We start from the raw sequence: 20,067 nt of genomic DNA on the forward strand, positions 1-20,067 counted from the left end.
ACACGCAGAGAACACCAAGTAAAATGACAGAAACAGAAGCGTGTGGGGAGAAAAAAAAAGAGAGACACTGAGAGGAACTGTAAATGGCTAATAAAAGAGAAAATTATGTCTAAAACAAATCTGTAAAAAATAATAATAATAATAATAAAGTTAATCTAAATGAACAATTCTATGAATAACAACCTGACAACAATGAAAGCCATTTCATGTCACATCAGGTAGAACATTTTCCCCTCAAAATCAACCTTTAAAATAAATAAATAAATAAACAAAAAATAAAAAAAAGGCACAGGGAGAAGAATGTCACTGAGAGGATTGGGAAAGAAATTTCACATTTTATCTTTGCCTGGGGACATTTCCCCTGCCGCCAGCCAGTTCCTTCGGCACACGTCAATCCCAATTCACTTCAGTTTGCCAGCAGCTATGCACTCAACCCACTGAATATGACACTGATAATCAATATTATGACAAATCTAATGAGAAAAGCCACTCAAACACACCTCAATCTAAAACCTTTGGCCAGGACACATAGTGTCAGTGTTTTCTCAAAGGAGAAGTGTTGTTTCCATGAGCAGGTTTTACAGTTAGCTCATAGATGGCATTGGTTTGATTTACCATGCACTGAAATTCCACAAGGTCTCTGGACCATGACCAATGCTGGGGTGTGGATTTTATATGACAGTTTCCACAGCATTCTGATCAAAGAAAAAGACTGAGAAGCATGGGCTATTTGCTTCGGGCTAGGGAGTTCATCTACAAAGGATGCCCCCATCCATCCCCAAATTTAAATGTAAACATGCCAATGAGAGACCAGCATAGTAAAAAGAACAGTTGACATTCATTCAGTGAACTGCTTAAGCTGACAGAAAACCACATTGTAGAAGCTCAACCACCGTAACGGGGAGGAAAAACACAAATAAAAGAGAATCCAGATGTATTTATGGCAACAGATACTGTATGACTTCATCCAAATCATTTGCATGTCCATATTCACTGTCATTCATTCACACTTTCTGATAGATTAAATATGTAGTACACTCAAAAGCAAAAATAAATACATAAAAAAAAAATAATAACTTCTTTAGTGGGGTGTAAGCAGATTGTGGGAAATCATAAAAAAATTGTCTAGACTGTATAAAATTCTATTAAATCGTACAAATGAGGGTGTATGAAAGAGATCATACAAAAGTAGATTATATGAATATCATATGAAATCGTAAAAAATGTGATGGTGTGGAATCATACAAAATGAGTTCATATAAAATCGTATAACTGATATTGTACAAAATCGTACAAAATGAGATTGTACATATTCTTACAAAAGAAATCGTACAAATGAGATCATACAAAACTTTGCAAATGAAATCATATGAAACTTAAAATTTACCACCAATTTGTGTTGTAATAACTATCAAACAAATGTTAATATAAATACATATAAATTAAATAACAATACCATTTAATAAATTATTATAAATTTACTTGTTAAATTCTTTAAGACAATTGTCTATTTTAACAGTGGAGGAAAGTAATCAAAATGCTTAACCTGTATAAAGTCATTTGGAAGAGCTGTTCTGGGATGTCCATCTAAATCATTTTGAGCCTAAAATGATGAGCTTCAGTCTGAGTGAACTTCATGCTCAAGCATTGCACAAACACCCACACACACCTGTTGTCTTACCTTTGTGAGATAGTCGTAATCTTGGATACACGGTCTTTGCTGATTGAGTTGCAGAGCAGATCCATAGTGTCACGCAAAGCATGAAGGTCCACACGCCCCATGCCATCCTCACGCACTCCTCTGAAGTCTCACACTGACTCCTTACAATCCACCATGAGCAGCCACCATCCGTTGACAGACTGAATTACCAGTTATAATGCCAAAAAAAATTAGTTTGCTGTCATTAGAACAGTGTGCTGAAACTCACTTCACTGACGCTTAGAGTGTGTTTTGAGATGCTTCCAGTGTGAAGAAAGTGTCTAAACCATGCGCAACGCTTTGACTCAACCCTGGCTGACTCTTCCTGTCACTCTTACCACAGGCGATGGATTCCTCAAACTCATAAGAATGTGTGAGTGCAAGCGTGTGTCAGACAACAAGCGCACTGATCTTGGAGAGCCTCCACCTCCTCTAATGAGAAGAAGCTTCCTTTCTTTCCTCTCCCTCTCTCTCCTGTCTTTGTGAAATACTTCCCTTCCACGTGCCAGCCCTCTCTCCCCTCCTGACTGCTTCAACTCCCCTGCCGCACACATGGACAATAGCCAAAAACTCCCATCCACCCCCACCCTTCTCTTTCACTCTCTCCTTCTATCTCACTCTCTTAGTTCCACCCATCCTCTATTTATGACATAATTTTGTTCTCATCTTATGGATCGTGTTTACATGCAACTGAAAATTTTAATTAATATTGGAATTTGGTCATATTGTGGTTACTGCAAATGCAGTTGGACAATGTAAGAAATTTTGGGAAATCTGAATAAGACAGCTGGCAAATGACTTAATCAGAAATCTGTGTCATATAAACACTTCTTTCCCAGAATATCCACATATAATATATTTATTTATGCACATGCCCAAATGAAAGTAATTATGCTAGATTTGTGTGGGGAAAAATAAACATTTTCAAAGTCAAGTCAAAGAAATATTGTTTGGAGTAAGGAAGAAACATGATTTTAAAAGATATGAACATTAATTAAACATTAAAAGATATGAAAATAAATCAATGAACGAGAATTAAAGGCGTAGTTCAAACAAAAATGAAATTTCTGTTGAAAAGTCTGTGGAAAGTATAATATTTTGAAGTCCATTGACTTTCAATAATGACAGAATTTACGTTTTTGGTGAAATGTATCCTTAAATAAGATTATGAATTTAAAATTGAGTGGAATTGTTAAAAAGTAATTTATATTAATTAAAAATTAATACCAGTATTTCCTTTATGTCCTTAAAAGAATAGGGACTTTAAGCAACAGCCACTGATGGACCGGCAAAGGCATTCAAGACTGGGACTTTGCATCATATCACTGTACATTATTTGTTTGTTATATATTTGACACTTCCTCTTTCAGTGGCTCACTTTCTCTTTCTGTGTAGTGGTTGAGCAGTTGCCCTCTAATAAAAATTCTAGATTTTACTAAAATAAAATAAAATAAACTTCTTGTCCTCGCTCTTTCTATCTTACACATTCATTTAAAGCAAGGGTCCCAATTACTTTTCCTTAAAAACTATATTCAACCAACAAATCAAAGGAACCGGATATATCCATATTTATAGCAGCTGTTCTTGATCAAATTTATAACTGGCACAAGTGGCAATAGTGTATTTTGATTAAATTTAAGGTCCAGTTATGTTAACTTTTCAAATAGAATCTGCACACATAACCGCACGCATTGGACATATAGCTAGAGTAAAAAAATATTTTCATTATATATTTAGCAGTGTAATGATGAAGGCAGCAACAGGCCAAATCTGCAAATAATAGAGTGCACTTTCAGCATGAAGAGATCATCTGAAGCAAGCAACAACTCAAGGTAACATATTCTCTGCGGGTGAGCCCAAACTCAAATACAGTGCAGGAAATCACTTCCTCTTAGTGGGCTTTCACACTAGCACTTTTGGTGCACACCTGGGTTCATTTGACATCAGAGTATGGTTCGTCTGGACAATGTGAACGCTGTTTTCTGAACTTGGGTGTGCAACCGCAAACCGTACCTGAGTCCACCTAAAAAAAGGGTGGTCGGACTAAAACCACGGAAGTGTTTGCTCGCTTGCTTTCTTGTAAAGCATGACTGACGCACTGCAGCAGAGAGAATTTATATCTCATTTCCCACATTCTTTTGAACCTTTGCATTACAGTCATGACAAATAAACACGTGCCATTCTGTGTTGGTGCTTTGGAAATGAATCAAAAATGTCAAAATTTGAAGTACAAAAAATGTATCAAGCAAGCATCCATTCATTTTGCCGTCTTCTGAACAGTTATTATCTAATAACAGATGTAAACAGCCACCATTCTGATGACACAAACGTACCGAGAAAAAAAAAAACAAAAAAAAAAAACAATATGAATACAAACCAGCCGTGGCAGTAGGAGGGGAGAGCAATCGAACTCGGGTTCAAGCAAACATAAGTACCCTTACAGTTTCCATCTTGTTGTGTTCCAATATTATACACATTAGTTTGCCAAAAGAAGATGGAAATGAAGGACAGAAGTCAGCTCAGATGTGCACTCATTCATGTAAACCACCAATGAAAAATGAGAGGGAGCGCAATCAATTCACAGCGTAGATCTTGAGCTTTGGTGGCAATCACTTTCATCTGTGCCTGCGATTACGCAGCCAAATGCTGCATTCATTAGAGCAGCTCTGTGTTCACCAATGGTTATTTTTGTGAGCACCATTAAATTGCACTTAACTTTTCTCTTTCAAGCCCCTTTTCTTTGTCATTCTCACATCTACACGTCCCCCTTAGTTTGAGTTCCTCCAGCCTGTGACTGATGTGAAGCACTTGATCAGACCTTCAGCACTCAGTTCAACTAAAAAGTTATCAATGTCATTCGCCTGTCATCTAAGAAGAAATGAGGTCGCTCTGTTCATTGCACAGTGATATTTCGTAAACCAACGGCAGCTGATCCTTGTTAAATTCTGAGATGATCTCATTCTATGTTCACATATGGCATGCTGGTTATGCTTGTTGAATCAGATGACATCATATTGCTTTGTAAATACTCTACTGAACCTCTAACTTTTTATTCCTCATCAAAAAGTGATCAAAAAACCACTCTCCCGTTCAAACACAACACCGTTAGTACTCATTAAAAATCAGTTTATCCCCATCTGTAGGAAATACAATACTTGGCCACAAAATTCAGAAAAACACTTTAGCTTATAACTCAAAAATCTGTATAATTATAGTTTAGACCAAAAACAGCTTAAACCAGTCTTTAATATTATTATATTTTAATAGCAAACCTGATATAAAAAAAATAATAATAAAAAAATTAAAAAAATAAAAAACTTGGATAAAAAAAAAGCCAAATTTCTGCTAAAACAAATGAAGATAGCAAGATATCACAATATCATATGAAAATTAATTTATTATTTAAAGAAAAATAACAGAATGATAAAATATAAAAACAAAAATTAAAAATAAAAGCTAATCAACACAAAATAAAACCAACATACAAGGTCAGGGGCCCGTTCTTCGTATGTCGCTAACTCAGTTGGATTTGATTGTTGACGATTTGGCATGATCTTGGATTGGTTGGTTCTTCGAAGCTCATCCCTGTTGCTGTCATAGCAACAGGTCCGTAAACTTTAACCTGCTCGGGAGCAGCTTATTTAATGTAAACGTGATTAGATTGCATCTTTTTAAGCAGAATTGATACTTAAAATCTGTCCGCTACCACCGCTACTTTATTACAAGAGTATCCTACTGATCCTGGGACGGTAATAAAAAAAAAAAAAATCATTTAAAAATTAATTAATATAGACACAGCCATGTTTTACGCACTGAAAGATTTATTCGTCATAAAATAATTTCTTCATAATTGTATTAGAGTCTTACACACAGTTAATGTAGAGTCGTGCATTAATTTGAGTGGTGACAGCTATTATGGGAGTGGCTTGATGGAGCGCAGGAGATAAAATATAAAAGTCCAGAAATTTGTCAAGTTTTTCGTCAGGTGTCTTTTTTAAATTATATGGTGTCAATACTTTGCTGTCTTGCCGCTAGCCAATCGCTGCATTGCTGATCATGGTTTCGGGTATCAATACATAACCCCTTTTAAACCAATCCATGAACGCGCAATTATCTCAGATAACTCAATCCAGCCATACTAATCATCAACAACAGGTGCGTTTGAAGAACTAAGTTAGCCAGATCTTGATTAGCACGATGATATCATCTTGGATGTGTCATTTGATCTCGGGTGTAATTAGCGACGCACGAAGAACGGGCCCCAGTTCTTTTTTTTTTTTTTTTTCTGAAAACCTGTTTTTGTAGCTTTGTTTCAACAAAAGCTGCATTCCTATATACTGTAGACTAAAGAGAAAAAAAATTATATTTACTAGAAATTTGAGTGAAAATGAAAAAAAGGGAGAGAAATGGCAAGTTACACATCAAATTAGAAGAAAGAGACTGAAATTAAATTCTTGTAAAACGTAATCCAATAATCAGTTTTATTCATAATTTAGAAGAATTCTGTGTACTACACTTTAAAAAATATTTTTCAATTTCAATAGTGCAAACAAAGACATTCTCATCTTGTAGGGTGACTACATTAGAATAAAAATGGCAAGGCTAGTGAACAATGACTAATTGGTTCCTTTTGAATACAATCAGCATGAAATCCCAGCGTGAGTGAGTGTGTAATGTGTAGAGTTGCATTCTGCCATTTGAACAGCATTGGCTGTGTTTCAGTCTTGTGAATGAGTTGATACATGTCAGTCACCATCTGCCTTCTGCCCATTCCCCTAACCTTTCATTATCCCCTTCTTTCACGTTTTCTTTTATAATAACAGCTATCACGTATACTGACAGTCACCCTACAATCTCCAGCTGAATGAGAGACAGAGAAATGGATGAAGGCTTTTGGCAGCTGTGCCAGTGCAAAGGAAGTCATCAGCAATCACTCTGCTAGTGCCAGTATGTTTGACACCCTATTATACTGACTGGTAGGTTTAAAATGGAAATGGAAAAAGATAGTATTGCTTTATATCTCCGCTCTCATACATTTTCTTGGGACACATGTCTTTTTCTTAGATTAGCTGAAGAAAAAATTTGGATAACTCACTACCACTGATTTTAAATGCCGCAGCATTTCAAACGATCATTTGTAATAAAAAAAGAGATATAAAAACTGTCCTATCAATAAAACAAATCTTATCCGTTTATAAAATTAAACAGATAAGTGGAACATTTTAAAAAGTATAGTAAAATACTTTTTTTTTAACTTTTTTTTTACTAAAAAAAGTGGAAAATATAAAAGTAGTAAAAGATCATAAAAAATATTAATACTGTAAACGTATTAAATAATACTTAAATAGCACACTTTATATATATGGGTTATAGTTATGCACAATGGAGTTGAAATGGGCCAATCATCTTGGCTTGAATAGTATAATAGTTTCAATAGTCTGTGTTGCCATTATTTTAGTTATTTAGTTTAATGTTTAAATAATTCAAATAGATTTACATCTCAAATAATAAATAATTTTTAACATTGATGTTAATGCGTTTATAAAATAAGAAGCTTCACATTTACTCCAATATTTGTCCCTGTTCATTTCCATTGCAAGTACTTTTTTTTAACCTGTTGTAGGATTTTATCTCAGAGTAATAAATTAGCTATTTTAAGACATTTCTTTTGTGATGTTTCTCTCCTTTAAGCCATACTGTATTTCCAGCTCATAAACTTGACCCTCTCTTAATCTGTCTATCACAAAGATCTTTCTCCAAGTATAACCCAGGAATGTTTGTTTGGCAGACCCCTTTTAAACCCCAATCCACATCTCCTGTCAGCCCAGACGGCTTGCTGTGTGAAAAAAGAAAGTTTAATTCAGTGTTAATACGGAGATTTGTTTCCCTTTGACCTTGTCTGGAGCCACTGCTTTCATGATTCACACAGCATTGAAAATATTTCCTCTCATGTAAATGCTATGAAAACATCCTCCGCCAGCAGACAGCCATACCACAGTGGTGGGAGGAGCGCGCTGTCAGGGTGAAACACACCCCGTGATGAAAACTCGTGGATGAGAGATGAGAGAGCTCAATAGGGGTGCAAGTCTGTGGCCAGCAACAAAAGCTCTGTTCGTCTTCAGAGTCAATTTCACTCTGCATCTAGTTTACACAGGTGTGCATTACATATCCTCTTTGTCACATGCATTCACAATTTATCACAAAACATTATGCATACATGAATTATATGCATTAACTCATATTATAGCATTGTCTAACTGATTCAGCAACTGCACGGCTTTGAAGATCCAGATTTTCGGTTGTAATACAGTTGCATATCACTTCACATTCTTGTGGACACTAGTATTTGTAATGCCAGTTGTTTAAACAAGATAACTACAATAACGGTTAACAATTACATACAAAACTACTCAAAAACAATACTCAAATTATTAAACCTTTTTTTATTATTATAAAAATTAAGTATATTTTTAACAAAGAAACTGAAGCCCACACTTGTCAAGACAAGCATATTTCATATCCCCAAATGTTTTAATTTAACTTGTATTATTATTATTAATTATTCATTTCAAAGATGATTTAGGTATGGAAATTGTATATCAGCATTTTTCTATGTTTACAGTGTGTATACACATGTTATAGTCCTAAAAACTGGCTGTTAATAGTTTTTTTTTAAATGTTATTTTTCAATCAAATGTGACCTAGACATTTTCTTGACGGGTTTTGTGAGAATCACCCCATATAAATCAATGGACCACTGAATTACTGAAAATGTAATGCACACCATAACATGCCGCTCTGACATGAAGCATCTATTGTCAGTTACTCCTTACATTATCAGCATGGCAGTCTGCATAAAGAAAACACTGATCAAAGACAATCCCTCAATGCAAGGCTTTGATTCAAGGCCTTTCAAAGGTCTTGAATGGTGAAAAAACACTTGTTTGACAGAAGTATGGAAATTCACACATGGAGAGCCCTAGAGAAATGGATCGGCCATGACCAAGTAGTAGGCTGTTCCCTTTAAAGATTTGAGCGTGTATCCATCACAATGCCATGGTCGAGCAGGCAGAGCGATTAAAGAGCCTCAAGAGAAAGGCCTCTCCGCTACACTTAACACAGAATGAAGTGCAACTTTCCAGCCAGTACCACAACAAAGCCTTGCTCTGTAGGACCATGGCAGAGCAGAGGATTACTGGCAAGAACTTTCTCCACAAAACCCATTTCAGCTGAGGTGATTTCTCAAATGTCAGCAGCTGCAGGTCCATTTTCAATATTCAATTAGTTGCTTTTAACGCAGATGCCCGGATGATACAAGTTGATCAGGTATCACTGTTTTAAAGAGAACCCTTTTTCATTAAGGAGATGTTGTTGTTGTTTTAATATCTGCCCACAGCTCCATGAGATTAGATGACCATCAGAAGACACAACCTCTCTAAAAAGCACTGAGACCTTGCCAACAAGGTCTAAGATGTTGGATCTCTGCCTCTCCGAACTAGAACGCAATAAGACAGGATTAAAGTTGTATTAAGGTGAATGCTGGAGGCTGATAACATGATTTAGAAGTTAACTGTTCTGTATAGTCTCATGCTCTGCAGGTCAATCTCTAACTGCCTTATGGTAAGACTAAAAACATTTAGAGCATTTGTTTTACTTGCATCATGTTATTTATCCATCTTCATCAAATATTTAAATTACAAACTTAATTGATGTACAATATTGGCTAAGCCGCATTCTTAAAGGAATAGTTCACACAATAATCGTATGCATTTTGGGTCCTGAAAACGCAAATTTTTTGAAACGGTGCAAGTTTCTGAAAACAATACCATTGTTATATGTGGCCATGTCCACACGTACATGGGTATTTTTTTTTATAAACGGAGTTTTCCCTTCTTCCGTTAAAAAAAAAAAAAAAAAAACACAAACGCATGCTACAGTATGATGCACTGTCAAGAGCATGTCAAGCCAACAGTTGGCAATATAATCTTCATTTTTTAAGGCTATGTTGGCCAATCAGAAGCCTGTAGGCGGAGATAACGGTGTGGTCAAAACTGTCACAAAAATGACGGTTTGGCTGTCTACACGATAACACTACAACCAGAGTTTTTGAAAATCTTCACCCTTGCAGACGTTTGCAAAAATGTCCATTTCAATGACCTGGCGCTGCTTTTGCGTGTGGACGAACGGTCAAACCGCGTAGAAAAAGCTGCGGTTTTAAAAATAACCACGTTTGTGTGGACAGGGCCTGTGTAAACTACAAAAATGCACATTTGTAGCCATGCACATTCCCATTACGTGTTCAGTCTATAGGAATGTGCGCATAGAGGAAAGAAGAAGAAAGAAAGAAATTTAAGCCTACAGTTAGGACCTATTTTCCCAGGACATTTACAAATATTTTACCTCATAATTCTTATTAGTATAATAAATCTTGATGTTTTCCTTTTAGCATTTCCATTATTTTAAAAGATTTTTAGTATCGTTATATATGCTAACATAAAATACAAGTATTAATTCAATTAAAAATATTATTCAAAGATTTTTTATTTTTATTTTCTGTAAAGCAATGCTGTTTCAAGTCAGCATAACTAAATGAAGTCCACACCACAGCTATAATGATAAAGGCACAGAGAAACAATATCATTGGATTGAACAATAAAAACATGGACACCCTATCAGAATCAATCCTGCTATAATGAGCTCGAGAATTTAAAGCAGCAGATGAGCATGTGCATTCGGTGGAGTGGATGCAAAAAAATATATGTAGTTGTATTTATAGTTATTGTTATTGCTCTTGGTGTGAACAGGCCTTTACTCAACTCTTTCTCGTGTTAAACAGGGGAAGAAAAAAAAACATATTGGGACGACATGAGTAAATGATTACATTTTGGGGTAAACTACTGTATTTCTTCAGAAGCAATATTCAAAGCCAAACAAAAGTTACAGAGCTGGGACTGTCATGACAAGACAAGATTTACTTCACTGCCAGACTTTCTTCAGAAAAAAAAGGTTTTTGGGACATCATCATGCCATGCTGGATTTTATAGCTGCATTAGCACACAGTTTCAGCTGAGACTGTTCTTTAACTGTCTTAATGTATTACTGTTGTGACAGCCATAATTTTTGTCTGAGTGAGATAAAGCTTTTAGCTTCATACAGTGAGGTGAGGCATGTCTTTTCCTTAAGCTTAAACTCATATCTCAAAATCAGTGATAAAAATCTAATCTAAAAACTCTGATATAAATAATATTTTGCCACAAACCCTTGAAATTGAAAGGAATGTTATCTTAAAAGTTTGGAAGCTGGAGATAAGACCATGTGTGCTGATAGCTTAAGTGAAGCCACATGTCTGTTTTTGTCTGTGTGTATGTGTAAACGTGCTCACCTGAATAAATTCTACATAAACACTGAACACTATGGCTAGGGGAAGGTTTAAGTAATTAAAAATTAAATTTTAAGATAACTCCAGATTTATTTGCCCACATTCCTCAATTGATGGTTTATTGCTAGTGACTAAAAAACACATAATGACCTGAATGTCAGCGTTCTGAAAACATATGATCAGTTTCTCTGTCTCTGACGGTGAATCCAGGTGTGTTTTCACTGGCTCACGCATCACTGCACACACAAACATCAGGCTCCATGACCGAGGGAGTTTTTCTCTGGACCCTGAGGGGCTACAAGAATGTCAAACATACATGTACATGCACAGAAAGACAGGCTTGTATAAAAGAACCACCTGACCCCTCCAGTGCTTGTCAGAAAGCATCTGGAGAGAAAAGAGGGGAATCTCTCATAGCATTCTCTAATAATGTGTTATGAATGTACGGTTCAACTTACAAGAGCATATGTAATGTGACATCTAAATCCTGAAGAGCTGCTACTGTTCACAGAAACACTTAACAGTAGAAGACTTTCAACTTTTTACTTCTACATAAAATGTTTAACAAATTAATTCTAGGTACATGTAGGTCTGTAAAATACCCAAATTATAAAAAAAAAAAAAAAAAAAAAAAAAACGTTCTGTACGCTTAGGAGTTGCTGCTGTCATTGTGACAAATGAATGCAGACTAAAATTTACAATCTCTGTGGTTGAAACCACTGGGAATGAAACCATCAACCACTTCCATGGATGGTACCCACTTTCCCACAGAAACCAGAGCTAAGAAACAGTTCAGGCTGGAGGTTTCATGTGGTCTTGCTACGAACAGATGACTCACAGTGAGTCGAAGTGGCTAAGAATGCTGGTGCTTGAGATAATTAGATAGGAATTTTAATTTGGCCATTACTGTTTAGGGCTACACTACACTGATGATGACCCCTCTCAATATAATGGATGCTAATGTGAGAGAATATTTTTGCATTTTGTTTATGCCACCAAAATTATTTTTTTAAACTGTATGTTTGCTCTGTTTTCCAGCAGAAACATCAAGGAACATTGTGCAAGATATAAATTCTTTTTTTTCTCTCTCTCTCAACTCTCTCAAATGCCTTAACGAAAAAAAAAAAAAAAAAAAAAACTATTTACTAAAGAGGTATGTATATGTATGTATATATATATATATATATATATATATATATATATATATATATATATATATATATATATATATATATATATATACATATATATAAACCATATTCTCTAAAATCTAGTGTTATATACATATATTCTTCTCAAGACACATATTAAAAGGACTTAACGTCAGTTTATAACAGTTGGGCAAAACCACACTTGAGGAAAAAAGCAATGAAGACACATTCAGAATTAATAAATTTAATTTACTTCTTTACTTGTTTGGCAAAAGAAATTAAGTACAAGTTAGGGATTCCCAGATATAAAAATTCTAGCTGATACAGATAAGCCGTCAAATATTAAAATTTTATGGCTGATAAATGATAAATGGCTAAAATTAAAATTCTATATTTTGTCTAAAATACATTTTAAATGCTTCAAATTATCATAGGCACCACAACAAAGTACAGCGTGTGTTAGGCTTGCTATGATAGACAGTGTTTTCGGTTACCGGTGTTAAGCCGGAACACCGGTTACGTCATTTGCCTTCAACATTGTTATCAACATTTATTTTATTGTACATCAAGGTGTATATGCCATTCCTCCAAGCTTTAAACTTTAAACTTTGTGTAGTTTAAGTAATTTGATATATTATTAGGCATATACAGTGTATTTTTATTTGTTTTGTTAAAGTTCTAAGAGTTTGATGTTGTTGTTGCTTGAACTGAATCAACGCCTAATTGCCAATAATTTGAAAGTGAAAGTAAAATGCACACGGCGCTTTTTCAAGCTATTTGAAAGCCAAGAAATCTGAGGAAAAGAGGGAAAAATCAAATGAACAATTGCTTGATGCCGAATTGTGGCAATTCAATTGCTGCTAATTTGAAAGTAAAAAGTAAAATGTGCACGGCACTTTTACAAGCCATTTTAAATTGAAGAAAAGAGGGAAACTCAAACGAACTAACACCCCCACCCCAACGGTGATACCGGTATTACCAGTGTTATCACACATCGATTAACTGGTGGGAAAACTTCCTCACCGCCAAAACCCTAGTGTGTGTGTGTGTGTGTGCGCATTTCAATCATGACAACTCTCTGAACATTTTAGCATGTTGATGGATATGACAATGTTAATGTATTTGGTCTTAGCGGAACAGATCTGCTATGCTGCTGCTGAATTGCTGCTGCTGTTGGTTATTGCTGTAGTTGTAGATTATTGCTGCTGCCGCAAGCAAGTACAGGAACTTGCTACTAGTAATGCATATGGCGATACAGTGCCGTGAGTATTTAAGACATACTGCTGCTGCACAAAACAGCACATAAAATAACCCTTGAGCAGATCTATACAGGTGGAGCTGGGGAAGGTGGAGGGTTTCAGAGAACTCAAAGCACGCTGCAGGAATATCAAGTGAATGCTTGCCAGCCATATAAATGCAAGGCAGTAAGCTCATTGGCTGCATATGCAGCATGAACCAATCAGCTTGTGCCAAGTCGTTTAACTCTCTGAATATCACCAGTTACTTTAACACCCTGTCAGAATGCGCCATCTAGAGTTTCATGACTGAACTATATATTTATATATATTTTTTTTTAATTATCTGATACAATGTAACAAAATACAATCATTTTAAAATAATCTAACAGATATGGCATATCATACATCCCTAATACAAACGTAACTGGAATTGAAAACAACATGAACTATAACCTGCTGTCTAGAATGAGAATGTTTCCAAGTAGCATTTAAAACAAATGTATGGCAAAAGCACAAGATGAAACATTAATAATTTAGTTTTCCCAGTAGAGAAAGACTATAAATTTTACATTTTTATATCTGCTAAAAGATAACTGTCAACTTTTTGGAGTACACTAATATATAGTTGGATTCAAATCTAACACTGACTAAAAGCCACAAGACTACAATTCTGATTTCATGGGGTCTTTAACAAGTCTGTTAATCTGCCACAAATGCAATGTTGAAATGACAAATGAGCAACAGTTTGTGCATTAAAAACATATGCTTTTGAAATATGTGAAATGCCATCATGCTTATATGCAATACGGGTTGCTTCGGTGTGGGTGTGTCTGAATGTATTGAGTGTAAAATATATATGAGAAATATGATGATGAGAACAGATGAGGCCCTGCAGATGGTTGGGTGGTTTAGATGGGCTTACGTGTGTTTATCTGACCGTAATATCTCAAGAGTCTTGTACTTGTTATCTGCATGGAAGTTATGTAGACCGTTGAAAAAAAAAAAAGGTACTCCCCAAAGTAATATACAGTTACTTGTCCTGGCTGCCATATTAGACTGGAAAAAAAAAGTTTAACAAAGTGCGGTATCACAAAACACAGACATCTTTAATAAAACTGCCATTTTGTTGTATGAACCTCGAAGCTCTCCAGCATGACTTGAACGTTGCCTCTGAAAGACTCATTAGCAGCATGATTGTGCTGTAATGACCTCTCATTCCACCTGGTTGTCAAGTTTACGTCCTGTTTTTGTTTTAAGACCAACTTTGAACGATTTTGCACACTGTCTCGAGTATTTCCTTAGTTTTTCCCATAGCTTCATTATTAGTCTCCATTTAAAGTTCTCTGCTCACCTGTTAAAAACCACTTAATTTCCAATGCATGATGTATTTCTGTGTCATACTTTGTACAGTATGTCATAGTGCAGAAAAAGATCTTTCGTGAGGACTTACAAGCAGCCCATTGTTCCAATAAACAAATGCACAGTGGTTTGCTCCAAACCTTCTCCACAGATCAAAAGTGGTATGTTGTAGTGAAGAAAAATATTTTTAGCTGTCGGCCATCAATGATGTTTTGATGCTTAACCAGACGTGTGCTTGTGTAACTTGTATGCATGTCAGAAAAGCCTTGAGATTTGAGCTAATTTTTACTGTATAAAGCCAAACCAAGACCAGAGCAGCTGTGTTTCAGAAGAGCACTGCACAATTTCTGTAAATTCTAAAAGACAGGATCTTACATGTACAAAAATGACTAGCTATAAAGTGCAAAGACTTCAAAACCTCCATATTTTTAAGGAAAAAAAAAACCCCTCACTGGGTTATTACAATAATTGCAAAAGAAATGCTGGGGTGGGGGGTATTATTCCACCTAAAGCAAAATATTTTCATAATGAGCATATGTATCTCCATGTAAGCTCTGGAAAAACAACAAGATAAAATAAATAGACTTCATAAAAATCATCAGAAGGAGAGATAAAATGTGTTAGTGAGAATGAAAAAAAAAATGTAACTTGATCTTTCTCAGCTGGCTTGAGGAAACTGAAGAATTAAAGCAGAACCCTGTTGGAGGGTTTCCTTTGTACTGGTATGACTGCTGCTATTTAAGCCGAACTGAAATGCTCTTATTCCATTATCCAATGAGACCACCCTGCTTCCACAAACACTTGGGCCATGATTTTACCCTCTGCATTTTGATCTGCAAGTAAAACTCTAACTAGAAAAAAAATGCTCAAATACTGAAAAAAATTTAGCTTCTGTAAAATGTCAATAAAGACGGAGCTTTTTAACTGTAATTGCATCAAAATTAGTCCGCAAAATAACATTTTCAACTGGGATATGCTTTGAAATTTCATACCATTCAAGAATGAAGGAAGTGCTTAGAAATACTTATTTGTATTTTTTTATTTGGTTGTCTCGTCATAACATTTGGCTCAAGGACAGAAAATTTAGTTTGTTTGGTACAATATTGCATTGTTTTTGCTTTTTTAAAGTATTAAATATTTTATACAGTGGCTGCCTCTGAACAAAATTCACATTCAAGGAAAGATGAAAGAAAACAAAGAAAAACTGAAACAAATGCCGTCAGGCATTTTAAACTTCTTTTGTCAGAATATTACTCTTTGGGGCTATTTAGAGAATGAAAAGTGAATTAAGCAGAAGATTTAACACACATTACTTTTCACTGTCTGTCTGTCTGTGTGTGTGTGTGTGTGTGTGTGTGTGTGTGTGTGTGTGTGTGTGTGTGTGTGTGTGTGTGTGTGTGTGTGTGTGTGTGTGTGTGTGTGTATATAATGACTGAAATATTTGTGTGCCATAAAAGTAATCTGATCAAGCTGTACTGAAACAGTGTTCTTACATTAAAGGGTTAATTCTCCAGAAATACAAAATCTATAATCATTCACTCACGGTTACAAATGTGCATAGCTTTAAGTCTTCCATGGAACAATACTTTGAAGATAATATCCAAAATATCCAAAAATCTTGGGGCTGTTAGTATGCTCAAGAAGATAATGTGGTGAAAAGAAAAAGCATGTTTCCAGATCTTTCCTGTTCAGTGAAAGAGTATTTTGTGTTTAACAAGAGACACAGTGATAACCTTTATTACTCTTCTGCGTATGGTACAAGTATGATGGGCAATAAAAGTCAAGATGGTACTGAGCAGCCTCAGACTGCATAATAATAAAGACACTAAATACTTTTTGAAACATTAACAAATGTCTTTACTGTCACTTTTGATCAAATTAAAGCATCCTTGCTGAATAAAACCATTCATTTCTTTTTTCTTCCTTTTTAAAAATTTTTTACCCCAAACTTTTGAATGTCAGTGTATCACCGTTTCCACAAAAATATTAAAACAGAATGTAATTTATTTCTTTAATGGCAATTTTAAAATTTTGGCTTTGCCATCACATAAATAAATTGGTCTTTTAAACTTTAACATTTCACATTTTTACAGTTTTTACTGTATTTTTGAATAAAATGAATGCAGCCTTAGTGAGCATAAAATACAATTATTCAAAAACATTAAATAAAACTGCTCAAATAATCTCAATGTCACTTTAGAAACAAACGAATAATCGTAGGTTGGATTAGGTCTGCGTCACTCTCTGACCCGTCATTGCTCCAGGGCTCCAGAAAGTCAGAAGAAAGTGTGCTGACATAAGGATTAGCTGATGTCAAGAGGTCAGATAAAAGTTCTGTCATGTTATGTTTGAACGACCTTGAGTCGCACCAGATTTGAGTCATATGTAACACCAACACTGCAACTGCGAACACCATTTCACTAGCGTGTGACACTTCTGTCAACACTTAAAGAAAGCTTATATTCTTCTCTGATAAAGTAGTTTAGGTCTGAAAGTCTTAATATGTACCCGATGACCATGGAGTAAATTTAGTTATAAAAAAAAAAAAAAAAAAAAAAAAAAAAAACAATAGTAAAAAAAAATGAAAATGGTGGTATGTTTACAAAAGCAAACTCATATAGGTGTATCATTTTACTAGGCTAATCAAAAACTTTTTTACTTAATTGAATTACCCTTGAATTCCACTCAGCATTGTATCTTTCACATCCCATTGATCTGATTTCCACAGTAAACTCTTCAGGTGGTAGCCAATAGGGATAAAGCTTCAATAATTAGTGCCACATTACTAGACAGGGCACCGCGCCACAAAACAGGACCACAATCCTCTCTTTCACATCATTCCAGTGAAACAATCCCTCCATGTTTGTTGGTATGTAAGCTCTGGTGCATCTGAGCAGGAGAAACACAGAGTTACTGTCTTGAACTTCTGGAAGCTATTATAGACGCCTCCTCTGATATCTTGCTTATGCAAAACTATACACCTAAAACCTGTCCCATCACCCCCACTGCTTCTACACTGCCTCCTCCTTTTGTACAAGATGAGGTCCTACAGCAAAAAGTGTAGAACATGAGCAAACAGCATTACCAAACAGTGGTGAATACTATTGGTTTGGTTTTCTATACTTAGATATTAGTTCAAGTAAAAACAAGAAAAGAGCTCATCAGACAATAATAATAATGCAATCAATCACCAAGGATAAGGACAAAAGAAGAAAAACCTGTTGTAGCAACATGAGGGTGAGTAAACAATGAACTTTCACTTTTGATGAGCTTCTCCTTTAGGAGTGAGACAGAGAGATTTGTGGAAGAAAAAAAAAAACATTAATGCACCGGGTGGTGATGAAATGTGAAAGTTAGCAAAACCTGACGTGACATGGTGATAGCAGTGCACTGCTAACTAAACAAACACACTGCAGGCGTTCTGCAGAGAGACGCGCTGGTAAACTGACTCACTGAATAAACAAATACTTAATAAGTCCTAATGCCAAAGCAAACTTTATCTTCTCTCTCTCTCTCTCATGAGCCTAAAGCCTCTTCCATGATGCTAACACCATTTTATTTTGAGAATTATGGTCATGATTTTGCACACAGGACACCGAGCCAACCACCACAGCAGGAAAAACTGTGAACTGCATTTATACTATAGTATTCTGTGGACTGAATTATTGAAGGGGAGTGTAATGGATGCTGTACAAACACACAAGGCCACTTTAATGTCATGCTGAGGGTTTGGTGCTCGTCCTCAGCCTGCCAAGCCCAGTAACCGTGACAGAATAATGCCCATACACAGCGCTAATCAGGAGATAAGCCAATAAAAATTCAAAACAAATATCTGAGCCTTGCATGGGTGTGTTTCATTGTCTCTATAGTAACATGCCGGTTTAAACATGGGCAAATAGAATGATCTGAGTGAGATGTATAAATGAAACATTACGCTAGAATAACATTTCATTACACACTTACAATGCTTGCAACAACCCTGAGGGGAACGTTACTTCAACCACTAGTCATCATAGAGGATTGTGGGATTTGTTTGATTTTGTTGTAGGGTTTGTAATGTTAAATATTAAAGAAAGCGTCTGGAGTATAAATCTACTACCATTCAACAGTTTGGGGTCATTTATGTTTTTAAATGTCTCTCATGCTCAGCAAGTCTGCATTTAATCAAAAACACTGTAAAAACAGAGAAATATTACCTGTATTCTCTATTTTATAACATAATTTATTCCTGTGATGCAAAGCTGAATTTTCCTCATCATTACTCCAGTCTTCAGTGTCACATGACCCTTCAGAAATCATTCTAATTTGCTGATCTGCTGCTCAAGATCAACTTAATGCATCCTTGATGAATAAAAAAGTGGGTAGAATAAAGGTTCATTGCATCATTTTTTAGCACTTTGTTGTCACTAATAAGGACAGTAACACTTAGTATAAGCAAGAATGCGGTATATATATATATATATATATTTTTTTTTTCCATTTTTGCAGGTGTCTAGCTCCCCTCACCCATGACACTAAAACAATCACTCTTGTTCACATTGGCGTTGAACAGACACAAACTCAAAAGTTGTCTGGTGTTTCACCGTGGTCCTGGTTCCCCTCTGCTGGCTGTCTCTCTGCCTCATTGAACATCTCCACATGTGTGATAAGACCAGAGAAGGAGGGCTTGATCTCTGGCCTGTGATCTAGATCTGAGGGAATAAATCAGTTATAGGTATGCCTGTGTGTATGTTTTAGACTGAATTTAGAGCTTAGTGACAAATAAACACACAAACACAACCTCCACACAGGATGTCTCTTCTAATCCAACACAAAATCACAACTTCTAAAATGTTACATGACCTCCTTAATTAAAGCAAATATACGTACTTTTGACTAAATCAATTTAAAAACACACACAAAAACTAAAATCAGTCATTTTAAATGCTACACATGAACTTGGACATCACAGAATTACACTGTACAGTATGAAAAATCATTTTCATTTTGAGATTGGCTAAAGATTGCATTTAACATGTTATTCAATTGTTCTTCTTTTAAAAGATCACTTTAAGTGTGCATTAGATGTCGAAAAATGTCAAGACAGGGGAAATGAACATACACAATTAACTAAACATGATATCAAATGCAGATACATTATATATAAAAAAGTAAAAATATATCAATAAATAAACATATCTACACATAACCATCTTAATCATCACCGAAATAGAAAATATATATAGGCCTACTGTACCTATA

General features: G+C 35.4%; 1 protein-coding gene across 2 annotated transcripts in view; it reads right to left on the reverse strand.

Annotated features, from left to right (window-relative positions):
* The window catches only part of LOC109090234 (semaphorin-3E-like), a 56,764-nt gene extending 36,697 nt beyond the window's left edge, over positions 1–20,067 (reverse strand). The window contains exon 1 of one of the 2 annotated variants that reach the window (XM_042775567.1): positions 19,333–20,067. In XM_042775567.1, coding sequence (XP_042631501.1) covers positions 19,333–19,336 — 4 coding nt within the window. In that variant the 5' untranslated portion in view covers positions 19,337–20,067. Of the gene's footprint in view, positions 1–1,681; positions 2,242–19,332 lie in introns of those variants that run through there. The other variant, XM_042775566.1, reaches the window with a different exon arrangement.

This window comes from Cyprinus carpio, chromosome A18, assembly GCF_018340385.1.
Source record: "Cyprinus carpio isolate SPL01 chromosome A18, ASM1834038v1, whole genome shotgun sequence".
In the NCBI taxonomy this organism is placed as follows: Eukaryota; Metazoa; Chordata; class Actinopteri; order Cypriniformes; family Cyprinidae; genus Cyprinus; species Cyprinus carpio.